General features: G+C 31.0%; 2 protein-coding genes and 1 non-coding gene across 3 annotated transcripts; 1 reads left to right on the forward strand and 2 right to left on the reverse strand.

Moving 5' to 3' along the window:
* Positions 1-8,537: 8,537 nt before the first annotated feature.
* On the reverse strand, positions 8,538-8,620 carry TRNAS-UGA (transfer RNA serine (anticodon UGA)). The gene has a single exon. It is a non-coding gene; the product is annotated as a tRNA-Ser (tRNA).
* An 88-nt stretch (positions 8,621-8,708) lies between these two features.
* Positions 8,709-10,345, forward strand: LOC111023402 (protein transport protein Sec61 subunit gamma). Its single transcript, XM_022300828.2, has 3 exons — positions 8,709-8,870; positions 8,969-9,084; positions 10,198-10,345. The coding sequence occupies exons 1-2, from the start codon at positions 8,777-8,779 to the stop codon at positions 9,082-9,084; spliced, it is 210 nt and encodes a 69-aa protein (XP_022156520.1). The 5' UTR covers positions 8,709-8,776; the 3' UTR covers positions 10,198-10,345.
* Positions 10,346-10,429: 84 nt separating this feature from the next.
* Positions 10,430-13,451, reverse strand: LOC111023401 (plant/protein). Its single transcript, XM_022300827.2, has 7 exons — positions 13,142-13,451; positions 13,018-13,061; positions 12,045-12,102; positions 11,493-11,586; positions 11,124-11,208; positions 10,966-11,031; positions 10,430-10,811 (listed from the first exon to the last, which is right to left on the reverse strand). The coding sequence occupies exons 1-7, from the start codon at positions 13,203-13,205 to the stop codon at positions 10,707-10,709; spliced, it is 516 nt and encodes a 171-aa protein (XP_022156519.1). The 5' UTR covers positions 13,206-13,451; the 3' UTR covers positions 10,430-10,706.
* Between the last annotated feature and the right edge of the window lie 1,141 nt (positions 13,452-14,592).

Here is a 14,592-nt window from a genome sequence, read left to right on the forward strand (position 1 = left end):
GTGAAAATTGCAATACTTAAGTTGAGAGGTCTTTTTATGAAATTTAAAATTTAGAACGAAAATTGATATACTATCTCTATCAAGTTTATAGACCTTAAGAGTAAATATTTATTCTTTCCCTAAAATTCATAAATAAACAACCATCCAAATCTTGTTGCAAGGCACGAAAATGGCGGACTATGGAATGCCAGAATCCCAAGTGATCATCTCTATAAACAAAGAGAGACTTCACAAGCAAAGTACTGTTAGACAACTGTAACTCTTGCTTACCTGAAGAAACTTTAAATCTGATTTAACATCAGAGAGTGTATTGAGTAAACACTACACCGATATATAGTTCTTTTGTCTCCTTTCACCTAGACTAGCATTGGATCGTCAACTTGATCATTCACTCGAACCAAAATCTTACATCAACAAATTAAACAACCATATTAGATTGGTTTTGATTACATGCCTTTAGTCTTTTCATTCAAAAGTGCAATCACTTGGTAGATTGCACTTTTGAAATAACAATATACTAATCTATACAGAGATTATGAAAAACTCTATGATTCTATTTGATTAGGGTTATATTGCCACAATATTATATATTTCTTTAATTTATTATGTTTTATTGGATAGAATGCGTCGTCGAACTTAAATATAAATTGCATATCTAAGGAATATATCAAAGATCCAACTTATTCTTTTGCATCCCAATCTAATCTATGGTCGTATATATTTCTATTCCTTCTTTATGATTTTGGTTTTCTTTCCTGTGTTGATCTTTTCATAATTCTTCTTACTTGGAAAGACTCATTATTCTTAAATAATTATATTGAATTGGGATAGTAATAATTTTTTTTTAAATAATCTTTTGCAAAAATCTTAATAGGGTCAGAAGTGTTTTTTTTTTCAAAAATAAATTAAATAATTTTAAAAAATAAATCATTAATTAATTAAAAATAGAGGAAAATATATACATGTGTGTGTGTGAGTGGGAGAAACTAGAAAGTGAAGGGGATAAAGATGGAATTGATAGTGGAAAAGAATGTCACTTTAACTCTTGACCTTTTTTCTTTATACACTCAAAGATTCTCATTTGGGAGGAGAGAGGGAGCAAAATCTATTACTCACAATAGAGGGGTTCAATTAGGAAGGGTTTTGGACCAACCCGAATATATATAGGGTTTGAATATAGGTTGGGTTGTCGGGAGGTTTTTTTTATTTTTAATTATCATAGTGACGAGGAGTTAGAATTAAAATTAAATGGACGGATAAGATTAAGATACAAAATGGAAAAAAAATAATATGAAAATGTTAAATGAAGGGCTAGAATTAAAAGTAAATGGACGGTTGACATCGAAGATAAATATATTATTATTATTAAAAAAATACACATATAAGCATAAATTCGGGTTTGGTTGGGTTGACTCGATTAGGTTGAACCCAAGACCCAACCTAACCCGATCGGGTTGGAAAAATCACAACCGAACCCAACCCAAGGTCTCATCTAACTCAACCTAATCCTTATGGGGTTTGGGTTGGGTTCGTCGTATTGTCGGGTTTTTTTAACACCCCTAACTCCCAATATTCTCCCTCCATTTGTATTTGAAGATGTAATTAATTGAAATATTAGTTTATTTTATTCACTTTACATTATTTTAAATTAATGTTGTTAATATATAAATAACGGTTAGAGGTGAAATAAGTCATACACGTGGCCCTCTGGCCTGAAGACACGTGTCTGGGCCGTCATAGCTCGGTTATGTCAAGGATAAAGAGGAATTAGCAAACGTACTAAAGAGTAGAACTCAGCTCGAATTCGACCTGAGAAAAGGATTCTATTAGCAGAAGATCTCCTGACAATCGGCAGAATTTTAATTGAATGACAAATACAGAAGTTGCCACAGTAGAGTGACACTCCTCAATGTTCCCAGCAGAAGGTAGAGTCTCACATTCTCAAAGATACACTCTTTTGTATTTATTCAAGCTCGACTCGACATTAGTCCAGATTAAGTACTAATTTAAGTTTTTGAGTGTACGTAGTCGAGCACTACATTAATGCAATGTTCGATCTACGGATTTTCAATCATACTCACATAAATTCATCTCAAATCTATATCACGCCAGCCAGAATCGCACATCAATGAGTGTCTTGTAAAAGATGTCTCTTGGTCGTGGACTAATTTTTTGTTTCCCTTTTAAATGTCAAGATAAGGACTAATACGAACCAAGGACATAGCACACTTATGTGCGCATCAAAATTTCTCAAAAAATAAATACACTACTCGGAGAAAAGGACATATCATATTACATCAATCAAGTAGGTGTTCAAATCAACCAAATCGAATCATTTGGTTGGTTCAAAATTTTCATTAAAAAAAATCAATTTCAACCTTGATTTTTATTTCTTAAATTGATAAGTAGATGTTGCATTAGTCTTAATAAAGTTATAATGATTCTCTTAAAACTCACTAAGTTTAGGGTCAAAGACATTCTATTTTTTCACATTTTATTTTATTTTCTCACAATTAAAATTAATAAAATTATATTTAAAGTCAATTATATCACAAGAAAGATTAAATAGATTAGTAATGTTCTCTATTGAAAAGAATATATTAATAAACTTAGATTATAAAATTTAATTTATAATTTTACATCCAAAAAAAGTAATAAAAATAAATTTTAGATTATATTAATATTCTATATTAAGTTCTCCTACTATAATTTTACTTTGAACTCGTATCATCTTGAGCCGCCCTTGAATATGAAGAAGATAATTTGAGGTAAAATTAATTAGCTGTTAAAAAGAAAGAGAAAAAGAAAAATAAAACTTTTTTTTTTTTGAGAAGTATAGAAAATAGAACCTTTTTGTATATAAAGCCGTTAAGAAAATAAATTCAAAATATAAGAAATATGTTTGCCAACCACCTAGAATTGGCCAAGTGACTCTGGAAATGGATGCATTTAAGTCATTATCATTGACAAATTTGACTTAGCTAAACATTACTAAGTTAAAAGAAATTCAAATTTCTCAGGTTTATTTTAGGTACAGTTTCGGTTCATTTTATCTTTTTACGTTTAAAATATTCATTTTGGTCCATATACTTTTAAAGAGTTTCTATTATTTGTAAAATTTTGAAAATAAAGATCAAAATGATCCCTTTTAAAAAGTACAGAGACCAAAACAAACATTTTTAAAATACGATGACTAAAATGAGTCAAAGTGACAAAAAACGACCGAAATAAATGTAATAAAAGTAAATGGACTAAAATGCATTGAAATTGAAAGTATAGGAAGCAAAGTAGTATTATAACTTTTATTTTTCTACATGATTCAAACACGTACTCTACATAAATACAATCTTTCTTAATTTTGAACAAATTCAAAATCTTTAAATTTTTGGACCCAGTGTCTTTTTTTTTTTTCTCTTTGACAAAAGAAATTAAGTACATAATGCATTATGTTTAGAGTAAATAATTATAACTTGATAGAAACAAAATCAAAGTGGGAAAAAATGAGAATAATCTTATCTTACAATTTCTATGATGATATAGGTGTAGAATATGAATATTTAGACATGAGGTAGGACCATATCCCAACAAGGACATAAAACACAAAATACAAAACAAACAAAAAAGACAACCTTTTTTCTTGTCAAGTCCATGTCTAAGCTTTTGATCAACACAAGGTTAAATATAAATTTTAACTTCTAATATTTTAGAGTTTTTCGCTATAGTTTCTGGATTTAAATACTAATTTAGTTCTCTCTCTCTCTCTCTCGTTTTTTGGTTCATCTCAGTTTTTTAACCTTTGAAACACTTGATCGGTGTAGTTTCAATTTTATTGTATTTTCAAAACGTTTATTTTAATTATTGTATTTTTTAAAAAAGAGGTGATTTTGATCTCTATTTATAAAATTTTAACATAAATTATAGACAAGTGTTAAAGTAATAGAGGTAATAGTATTGAGGATTTTTTTTAATAATGTTTTATTACAAACTTATTTCAAATATATATCAACCCGCAAACTATTTCTAAAAATAATGCTTGGATAATTATAGTTCGGTCTCTTGAAGAGACGATTTATGTCACATTACAATTTCCGTTGCATGACGCCTTGCTGGTGTTATGTACTTTTTTTTTTTTTTAATTCTAGTATGTCGTCTCTCTCATATGTCAAAATTTTATTAATATACCACTCTGGTACAGTAGTTGTATGTTTGCTTTGTAATCTACATGCATGGGGTTTAAGTCTCTATTCTGTCACTTTTTCCTTTCTTTTTATTCAATAAAATGTAATATTGAAACTTGTTAAGAGACGACATGTCAGAATTAAAAGGAAAAAAAAACATACGGCGCCAGCAAGACACCATGCAACTCGAAAATTGTGATGTGGCATAAGAGACGACCTATAATTTTCCAAGCATTATTCTTGAAAATAGTTTGGAGGTTGATATATATTTGTAATAAGCTCATAATAAAGCATTATTAAAAAAAATCCTAGTATTCACCTATTAAATACAAAATTATCTAGGTTTGTTCCTAAACTTTCTTAGTATTTATTTTTGCCTCTAAAGTTTTAGGTTTATTTTATTTTGGCTTTGAATTTTAATAAAATTACCATTTTTGTTCTCAATATTATTTTGCTGTTAAATTATTCAGTAGATAAAATAACCTGGTTTTGAATTCATTGACGTAAACATGCATTGGAACCCTATAAAGTAACTATGACAAGTATTTGGTGGAAACATATTAAATAAAAAATATAATAGTAAAAAATAAAATTATTATTTTTTTAAGCTGAAAATCAAAATTGACAAGGTACGAAAATAGTTATTCGTTTAAGTTTAATAATTAAAATAAATATTTTAAAAGTTAAGTATATGAATAAAAATCACATTAAGACACTAAACTAAAAATATATATATATATGTTATAGTTGTACTAATATATATATATATATATATATAAAGAAAAATATGATAACCAAAACGATTAAAAAGAAAAGCGTAGAAACTATATATTATATATAGGTTTAAATACTGTTCTGGTCTTTATAATTTTGATTTTGGTTCATTTTAGTTCAGGTTACTTTTAAAACGTGTCCATGTGGTCCCACTACATTTAAAAAGTGACAATTTTGATCTTTTTATTTCCTTTTTTATCTCATTTCTCTCAATCACAATTTTAACACGTTTGAAATGTAGCCACAAATTTGAATTAAAGGATTTTCATCGCGTTTAAAATTCATGTTAAAAGTTTACAAATAGAAATTAAATTGACCAATTTTTAAAAGTATGGAACCAAAATAGACGTTTTGAAGGTGTAAGGACTAAAATAAATACAGAACCAAAATAAACTTTTTAAAAATACAATAACCAAATTAAACAAAGTTAAAAGATACCGAAATAGTATTTGAACCTATATATATACATACATACATATACCCATTTTTCTTTTCTTTTATTTAATTTTATTTCCTACCAAAAACAGTCATCGTGAGAGAGGATGGCTTAGGTAATGTTGAAATGGACATCATTCTTATCCAAATCCATCCCCTCTTTTTCTTTAGAATCAAATCTTAACACAATTCAAATTCATTATTATTATAAAAAAAAAACTATATGTCACCAAAATCATAAATTGTTGGTATCAAATTTACAAATATGAAATTAATTAATTAAATTAGTGTCTAGTAACAACATTGAAATGATGGTGTGGTGGAATATTTGCAAGATATTACTTTGTAAAGAAAAAGAAAAGGTGTGATTCTCATTCTTTTTTTCCTTTTAATAATGAACATGAGGTACGATTTCACTAAAGAATATGTTCCAATTTGTGAAAAAAAAAAGAAAAAAGTTCATTATTTACTAATTGGCGCATATACATATTCCTAAAGACTGCCATAAAGTTGAAAACATGAATCTAATAATTCTTTTTTATTTAATCCTTGGAATTAGGTTAAATTATAAACTTAAAGAATCATAAATTTTGTTGGATAGTATTTTTAAATAGTGATTAAGTGTTTCTATGTTATATTATATGTTTCGTTAAATAATATAAATAACTATCGTCGAGAGTCCATTTAATTAGTCTTAAAAATAAATAAACGAAATAGTTATTTCTCTTTAGAGCTTAACGAAAAAGTTTAATGAAAGCTCCCTTTTTTTCTTTTGCAAAATCGACAAGTATTTATTACTTTTCTAGTCACTTCACAACCCATAAAGTCTCAATAAGTCTCAATACGTCCCTTATAATTCAAAGAGAGCATAAAACTTGAGGCTAAAATTTGAATTGCTTATCTCCTATGGCGAGTCTCCTGATCAAGGTGTAATGTTCCGACACTTTTTTATTAGAACAATGATTCTAAAGTTAAATCATAATATATATTAGTAATACTTTAATAAGATTGTAGAAGATGTAAACTCTATTCAATAAATCAACCTTATCCACCAGAGAAAGTTTCTTATACGCTATTCAGTTGATAGTCTTTACAAGATTCTTAAAGTTATGATGTGAGTCACCAAGAATCAAAACATTACAAATAATAAAGGCAAATGGCCTATAAAAGTACTCGTTTTATTAACGAAAAATTGACTATACATCGTAACGTTATCCAATGAAATGATTCTATACTATATATACAACCAAATAGCGGATAAATTTCTCAACATATCTTCCATTTTTCAGCACATTGGAGCTCACAAAGCCTTCAAATCTTTGTAGAACAAGGAGTTGAAATGGAAGCAAATAGCCGAAAGCGCAAAGGGTTCATGAAAGGGAAGTTGATGCCTTTGTACAAGCAATATAGTGGGAGCAAGACGAAACAAAGTGGTTTGGTTGGCTATGTCTTCCATCGGGACTATACTATTTCTCAACACAAAGTTTCTTTTCTAGTTCAAGAGACGAGTGTCGGACGGGATACAACTGGAGCGACTCGTGACTCGTTGAGTCAGTTCGATAACCCATATGGAATTGCCCCGGATGAAGGCGTCAACCTCAAGGCTGCAAACTATATTTCTTCAACTCTAGCGCGATTCAAGCTTGAACTAGTCAACGCTGATAGAGCTATCTCCACTTCTAGCCCGCAAGGAGATGTAATGACTTGTTAACTAACGTTAGTCTATCTTTGTGCTCGTATTATTATTCTAAGTAATGTTTTAGTCGATGCTCAAATAGTCAGGTATATTGCCTCTCATCTTATAAATGGTACGTTTAGATCTCTTGCTCTAGATTTATATTGTCATAATGTCTAAGAGGTGCAAGCACCTCAATTTAAATAAAAGGCATGTACAAAAATCATAAAAAGGCATTTTGATTTGCACAGAGAACACTCTAACCCAAATAATAACAAACCTAGCACAAATTAAAAAGAATTTACAAATATGACACAATTTTAGAAAAAAAAATCATTCAACACATTATCTATCAGTATGGACGTTTATTATATCACTAATAGATGTGTGATAGAAACTATAAGTGAGACACCCAATAAACGTGTGATGGACCTTTAATTTATCAATGATAAAACGCTTAAGACCTATTAGTGATAGATGTCTGTCCTACAAAATTGACATACTTATAAATAACCTGATTTCTTGCACTATATTTACAAATATAGCAAAACTATTTGTCATCCATTATAATTCAATCATAAAAATATAAATAAACGTTGCTATACATAAACACTTCAAATGCTAAAAAATTATATAAAAAAAAATCTCAAAAGCACTTAAAATACTTTGTAGGGCCTTTTTTTACTTGAGTGATTGTCAAATAAACCCATAAAACAAAACATCAAAATCTTGCGAATCATACAAAATTATAAATCTAACATATCTATGTGACCATGAATTTCACGTTACGGGTAAATTGAAATTTCCATTAGTATTAAAAAATGATAAAATATATGACAAAATATGAAATATATCAATAAAATATCACTAATATAGATATAATATTAATATTGATCCACCTGAACATAGCCAACTCATTACCTATCTATGAACAAAATATCGTGAATTTGAATCTAAGCTCTACATGTTGTACTAAAGAAAAAAAAAGATATAATAGTAATATTAATCCTTTTTAACTTATTTAAAACCGATAATTTGGTGAAATACTTATTTGTTAAATTTAAACATTTGCGGGGAACATTTTTTTCAAGTACAAAAATTGTTAGTTCTAAAGAGTGTTCTTCAAACTAATTACAAACTTGACTCAAAAAAATAATAATAAATAAAATTTACAAACTTAAATTTTTTGTGTGAGAGAAAATAGAAAATAATTATAAATAAAATTTACAAACTTAAATTTTTTGTGTGAGAGAAAATAGCCACATTTTTTTGAAGTACAAAATTGTTAGTTCTAAAGAGTGTTCTTCAAACTCTTTACAAACTTGACTCAAAAAAAATAAAAAAATAAGAATAAATAAAATTTACAAACTTAAATTTTTTGTGTGAGAGAAAATAGAAAATAATAATAAATAAAATTTACAAACTTAAAACTGAGTGTGAGAGAAAATAGTAAAAACCTAGAAAATAGTAAAAGCCGTCGACAGCAGGGTTCGAAACTGCGCAGGCGAAGCCCAACAGATTTCAAGTCTGTCTCCTTAAATCACTCGGACATATCGACACTTTTGTGACAAATTTTGATTCACAATAACTAATATTAAATTATAAACGTTGACTGTTCTTCTTCTTCGTATTTGGTATTTGTTTTGGTTTTGTTCGGCGTTTTTATTGAACCAACAAAGACGAAAGGAAAATTTTGAGCAGCAGCAGCAGAACAATGGACGCCATTGATTCCGTCTTCGATCCTCTCCGGGAGTTCGCCAAGGACAGCGTACGTCTCGTCAAGCGCTGTCACAAGCCCGATCGCAAAGGTTTCCTTCAAATCCGAATCCCCTTTCTTTGACTTTTCTTGTTTTTTCCCTTTTTCTAATCTGAAAACCAATTCGCTTCTATTTCGGGAGAGCTGCAGAGTTCACGAAGGTGGCCGTTCGTACAGCAATCGGCTTCGTTGTGATGGGATTCGTCGGCTTCTTCGTCAAGCTCATCTTTATCCCCATCAATAACATCATCGTCGGATCTGGTTAGGTGAGGATCTTTAAGCCGAGAAACGAATTGGATACTTGATTGTTTCTTCGATAGAATAAATTTGGCTTGATATATGTTGAATTTCTGTGTCTAATCTTACTCTGTAGGGGATTTTGTTTCTAAACCCTAAAGAGAAGGGCCGGGGGAAATTTTTTGCTAGCCAGTTTAGCCTATGATTCTATGAATTACCCGAGCTGGCCATTGATGGCTTGATTGAGTCTCCTTGATTCTGCTTGGCTTTCTTGTTTCAAACAAAATTATATCCTTAGAGCTGTCCCTCGCCATTTCAGACAATATACTGTGTCAATGATGTAGGATGCATGGAACTAATCTTCTCAAAAGTTTACTTTACAGCCATAAGAAGAAAAGACGTCTAATCTTATAAGTTATACCTCACTCAAGAGTTGAGACCAAACTTGGGGAACAAAATTTGGTATCCCATATCAAGTCTTACAGATGATTGCATGTTGTTGGCTCTTTAGGAACATTTTCTTGCTGGGTGATTTTCCATTGACCATTAGATTGGGTTCTTTCATGATTCCTAGCATATTTTGTATATTTGGAGCTGGTTTTTGAGTGGGTGAAGCTGCTCAAATTAATGGGATAAGTCATGAGCATAATACAGGAGGTGGACCACTATAATACGAGTAGATCTTCCTTGTGAATTATGATCATTCATCAAGATCCTACCCTATTCTTAGAATGTAGAAAAGATAGAGGAAACCAGTTCCTGCTGGGAGAATCATTTTGCTGCACAAGCTGACCATTCCATAAGCATATAGTTAGAGGGACAAATACAGGAGGATAGGTTTCTTTTTGGCATTTTTTCCCCTTAAGGAATAGTGTATAGTGTTTGGAGAGACCAGGGAGCGCTCGAGTTCTCCTTGACTTGTAGTTACTTCTTTGAACATAAATAATAGAATCGAGATTCTATCATTAGCATTCTCCTTTACGTCGGCATGATTTTATTCTGTTTGCACTCTTAAAGAACAGCTACATGTAATAAATGTGTGATTGTTGCTTGAATTGGACGACATTAGTTCTGAAGTTATCTTGACATAAAGCTTTAACTTTCCCGACAATCATTCACCACCTGTTGGTTCTGTTTTGCAGACAACTGAGGCCACAAAAAGGGAAGGCTCCAAACAGGACTCTTCATCAGCTGTTTCAATTCGCACTAATGTTTTTAAGAATTTAAAGTTTAAATTTATTTGCTGGATAGGAATTACAGACTCAATGAAATGGCTATAGTGAACTGCTAGTCTCGTCTCTTTAGTACTCCAATGTGCTTGCTTGTGTTTACTGTTTATCAATGTCTGCTTGCTGAAAATGAGTTACTTTAGAGTAAAAGAAACGATTTTGGCTTTATAAGATGAGTGCTGTCCTCTCCATTGGTATCTATGACAATTACATTTGCTCCCCTTTCCCCTATCAAGCTTTCATGATCAGAAAATTAAACTAAAGATGCAGCCATGGAACCATGATATTTTCAGTAGGTTCGATCATCGGGAAGTAGAACATAAAGAAGGTGCGGCCGTGAACTTGAATGCACATGATATTTTTGTATGGTAGCTATGTTTCATGTTGCATGCCATTTTGTCAAATTCTAACTTGCTTATGGACTAAATAGAGGACACACCCCTCCTTTCAACTATCTCTTGCATCTCTTCTGATGATAAAATTGATGCCATACCATCAAACTCAGCACTCTCCAGCTGCTGGTGTAACTGCATGAACACAAACCGATACAATGATCGATAAATACACAAACGTTCAATAAGTTGAAAAGCAACCTAATCGGATTACATATTGTTCGTTGTTTAGTTCTCATTACGCTCATAGTAAGCAAAGAGCCCCCTGGGAATAGAGAAATCTGCAAACCTTCTCGAGAATGGCGCATTGATCGTCCGAGTGAAGTTTGCGCATGTGTTTCAGCATCTCCAGTTGCTGTAGACGACGTGCATTAAATTTTCGAGCACATAAATCCGTATTCAGAAGAATTCACTTCAATAAGTATGGGGAAAAAGTTGCCTCCTCACCTTTTCATGTAGTTGTTGTTGACTATGCATTTTTTCAGCAAACTCATCTGGTTCAAGCTCTGCTTCATCACATGCCATCTCTTCCCTATCATTTAAATGATAGATACAGAGGATAATTTCATTTAATTCATGAGCTAGAGTTCTAGGAGAAGAACAAGAATATATAAAAAAAAACATGTTCGGAACAAATCAAAAGGACGAATACAAAACGGGCAAACGAAAATACATTTTCTTGTAAAGATGAGTTATAACTTCAAATTTTAACCTCATATGATGAGTTTAAAGACAGTCTTCAACTTTGTGCACCTATGGTTTATTATCATTTTAGGAGGCCGGAGAGGTATTATCAAAAATAGACAGACAACTTACATTGCGATGAACTTGTAGAAATGAACCATCAACTCCTGATCGTTCTCATAAAATGAATTCACTTTCCCTAGGCACGACATACCAAATTGTGCATCTGTAGAACAAACAAAGATCAACATAAGCATAAATAATTAACTATTTGGATGATGAAATATGGCATGAGCAATCAAGGTAATAGCACAACACTCCCGTAGAGGAAGTTTTAGATTTGTTTCAATCAAAATCGTTGTGTCAAAGGCTCCGTTGGAGAACGATCTTGTTTTAGACTTTTAAAACTCCAATGTCCTAATCTTTTTCAAGAATAAACTTGCCAATGAACAAGCGTTGTTGAACAGAAAACGAAAAACCAAATAGTTAGCAAACATGTTCAAGATTTACGTACAACAAAGGAATATTGAACCTCTACCAGATAAGCAGTTGTCATATTCAAATGGGAAAGTATAAGCCCAACAGACATTGCGAAGAAGAAAAAAAATTTCATAGTTTCAAGGAAAATGACAAATGAATTATAGACAAAATTAACAAAACAGCAATGTACTAGAAAAGACTGACCAACCCCCATTTCAGAAAAAATCTCTTCTTGTATTGCAGTTGTCACGGCAACAGCTTCCTGCAGAATGCAACCAAAAAAACTTCAAGAATAAGAACAAACACAGTAATAAATAAGGTACCAAACAACTTGTCATCTACAGATTAATTACTTTTCTGCTCCACAGTTCAATCAGAAACACCCTACTTTACTAATAAACTCTTGTGGTTCATAAAACCCAGAACTAAATAATAAATCTTTCTGGTTTGCGTCGCCTCACCCACCGGTTTAACTTATGACATCAACGACTTGTTTTTCGACCTTAGTCGCTTATGTCCTACTTGTGACCCACACCTCTTGGTTCTTATTTGTTCAGGGAGGGGGAAGCGATATAGTTATTCCCTCTTGAAACTCGTTGGGGCCTAGCACATTGTGAAAATGCTAACGCGACAGGAAATTCTAATAACCAAACAAGAGAAGTAATTCTACATTGAACAGATGGCCAACCTACAATAAGACCACCGTTCTAGCTCGACAATAGAACAAAATCAAAGTAGCTGATGGAGTTGGTAGGGAGGTTAAAACGACATTTCTCACAAACCCAATTAGATATTAAACAAGCCAAGTTGTCTGACCATCAAATGTTTTTGTTTCGCGACAAAAGGGTGAAGGATTTGAACATCCAACCAGATTTCTTGACCAACAATGTCAGCAAAACAAACAATCAAATGTTATAGTATTAGAAGTTGTGCCGTGAAATTAGTCGAGCATCTTAGAGGTGCCCAAACACACCCATATAAAAAAATAAAAAAAAGTAAAACAAAACAAAAAAACCCGATTTTTCAGACTTTTTATACAGCTTGATGAGTGAAACCTATCCACACAACAGATTCCAAGGGAAAAAGAATCATACATACGGCATACCCCATTTGATTCTGTTCAAAACATCTCAAGGAAACACCATTGAAGTAGTAAAGGAGTCAGAAAAAGATTCACCTGTTTATCATCCCTAACGGCGGCCGCAATCCTCTTCTTCACATCTGCAAGAATGGGAGCAGAAATAACGGTCAATTGGGGGAAAATTGGGAGAAAGAAAGGAAGGGGATAGTAATATGAGAACCAGAGAGGGAGGTGAGGGCGGAGAAGCGAGAGAAGAGATGGAACAACTGAGCCCTAGAGAGCATGGCCGGAGAATGAGAGGTGGAAATCGCACCACGAACGATGAAGATGATGCTTGTTTCGCGCGCCAAATCGATGAGGCTCTGTTCTAGATTCTTAGCCCCAAAATTTCACCATCGATTGGAATTTTCGCCATTAATGCTCTTTGCTCAGCCTCAGCTCAAAAAGAGAAGGGAGTTGAAGAATTTAATTTGTACATTTCTCTGGAACTACGCTTCAGTACACAAACATGTGCAAGTTTTGAATTCTGTTAGGATGATTAGACTTGTTTTTGGCTTTGTTAAAAAATATTTCTGTTCCGTTGAAGTAACAATATAACTTTTTTTAAACAAATCAAAAGCCATTTAGTTTCGAACGACCGTGTAACAATTTAATCTCTAAATTGCTGTTTAGTTATTATAAAGATGTAATCTTATTTGATCAAAATCTACACTCAACCCTCAATTTTGATGAGATTTTTCAACTAAATTCTTACAGATTTTAAAACACACCTAAATTATTATGTACTAAAATTTAGACGTAAATCTTTGTTTTGATTCTTAAATTTTCGAGTTTGTTGTACTTTTTTATCAATTAAAATGTTTATTTCCATCAAACGTCATTAAATACTATTTTGGTCCTTCCTGAATTATCTTTTTACCTAATAGCAAACATCTTTTTACCTAATATTTACTTATCCAGTTCATGCTCTCAATCCGTGAAACTTGAATACATAATCACATTAGTACATAAGTACACATACTCAGAAGCTATGGCTATCTTTTTTAAAAAATTAAAATATATTTTTTTTTCTTTTTTTTCTATAGATTTTTTTAAAAGTAAAATTACATTATAGACAAAAAAAATAGTTATTTTTAAGAGTTTCTGAATTAAAATATACATTTAAAAACTTTATAGATTAAAACCGAACAAACTTGATAATAATTGATTATCAAATTCAAGTTGATCTCTAATCTAAAACGAGGTTAAATTTGTGCTATATTTAAAAAAAATGAAAATTTTAATAAACTTTTAAAATTTCTATTTTTATGGGACCAAATAATTACCTTTGAAATCAACGGACGCATAATTTGTAAATAACATTAAGAATCAGTAGTAAGATCAACTGTAATCAAAAAACAAAGTAAGATCAAGAATTCATTAGAAATTCTTTAAAATGTAGAAATTAAATGAATTAATTACAAGGCTATACGGAAAAAACTTGTAATTTAATTATTTAAAAAATATATTGAAATTATTTGGGATCCGTTTTTTTTCAAGCAATCAATTACATAAAAATTAAATATTTAATATAAAATTTTATTTTCATAGTTAGAATTTTTTAACTTTTCTAATAAAACTTTTTTAAATATTTTTATCAATAAAAAACATAACAAGGAAAAAAAAAATATT

Source organism: Momordica charantia (assembly GCF_013281855.1).
Source record: "Momordica charantia cultivar OHB3-1 chromosome 8 unlocalized genomic scaffold, Mcharantia_2.0 BLBB01000008.1, whole genome shotgun sequence".
Taxonomy (NCBI): domain Eukaryota; kingdom Viridiplantae; phylum Streptophyta; class Magnoliopsida; order Cucurbitales; family Cucurbitaceae; genus Momordica; species Momordica charantia.

What these genes read in the sequence shown, in the direction of transcription:
- LOC111023401 (XM_022300827.2), bottom strand. Translation starts at nt 13,205, where the DNA reads ATGCTCTCTAGGGCTCAGTTGTTCCATCTCTTCTCTCGCTTCTCCGCC. An exon ending in TTCTACAAGTTCATCGCAAT is followed by an intron (nt 11,209 to 11,492) that starts GTAAGTTGTCTG and finishes TTTAAATGATAG; the next exon opens with GGAAGAGATGGCATGTGATG. An exon ending in AATGCGCCATTCTCGAGAAG is followed by an intron (nt 10,812 to 10,965) that starts GTTTGCAGATTT and finishes GTGTTCATGCAG; the next exon opens with TTACACCAGCAGCTGGAGAG.
- LOC111023402 (XM_022300828.2), top strand. Translation starts at nt 8,777, where the DNA reads ATGGACGCCATTGATTCCGTCTTCGATCCTCTCCGGGAGTTCGCCAAG. An exon ending in TCACAAGCCCGATCGCAAAG is followed by an intron (nt 8,871 to 8,968) that starts GTTTCCTTCAAA and finishes GGAGAGCTGCAG; the next exon opens with AGTTCACGAAGGTGGCCGTT.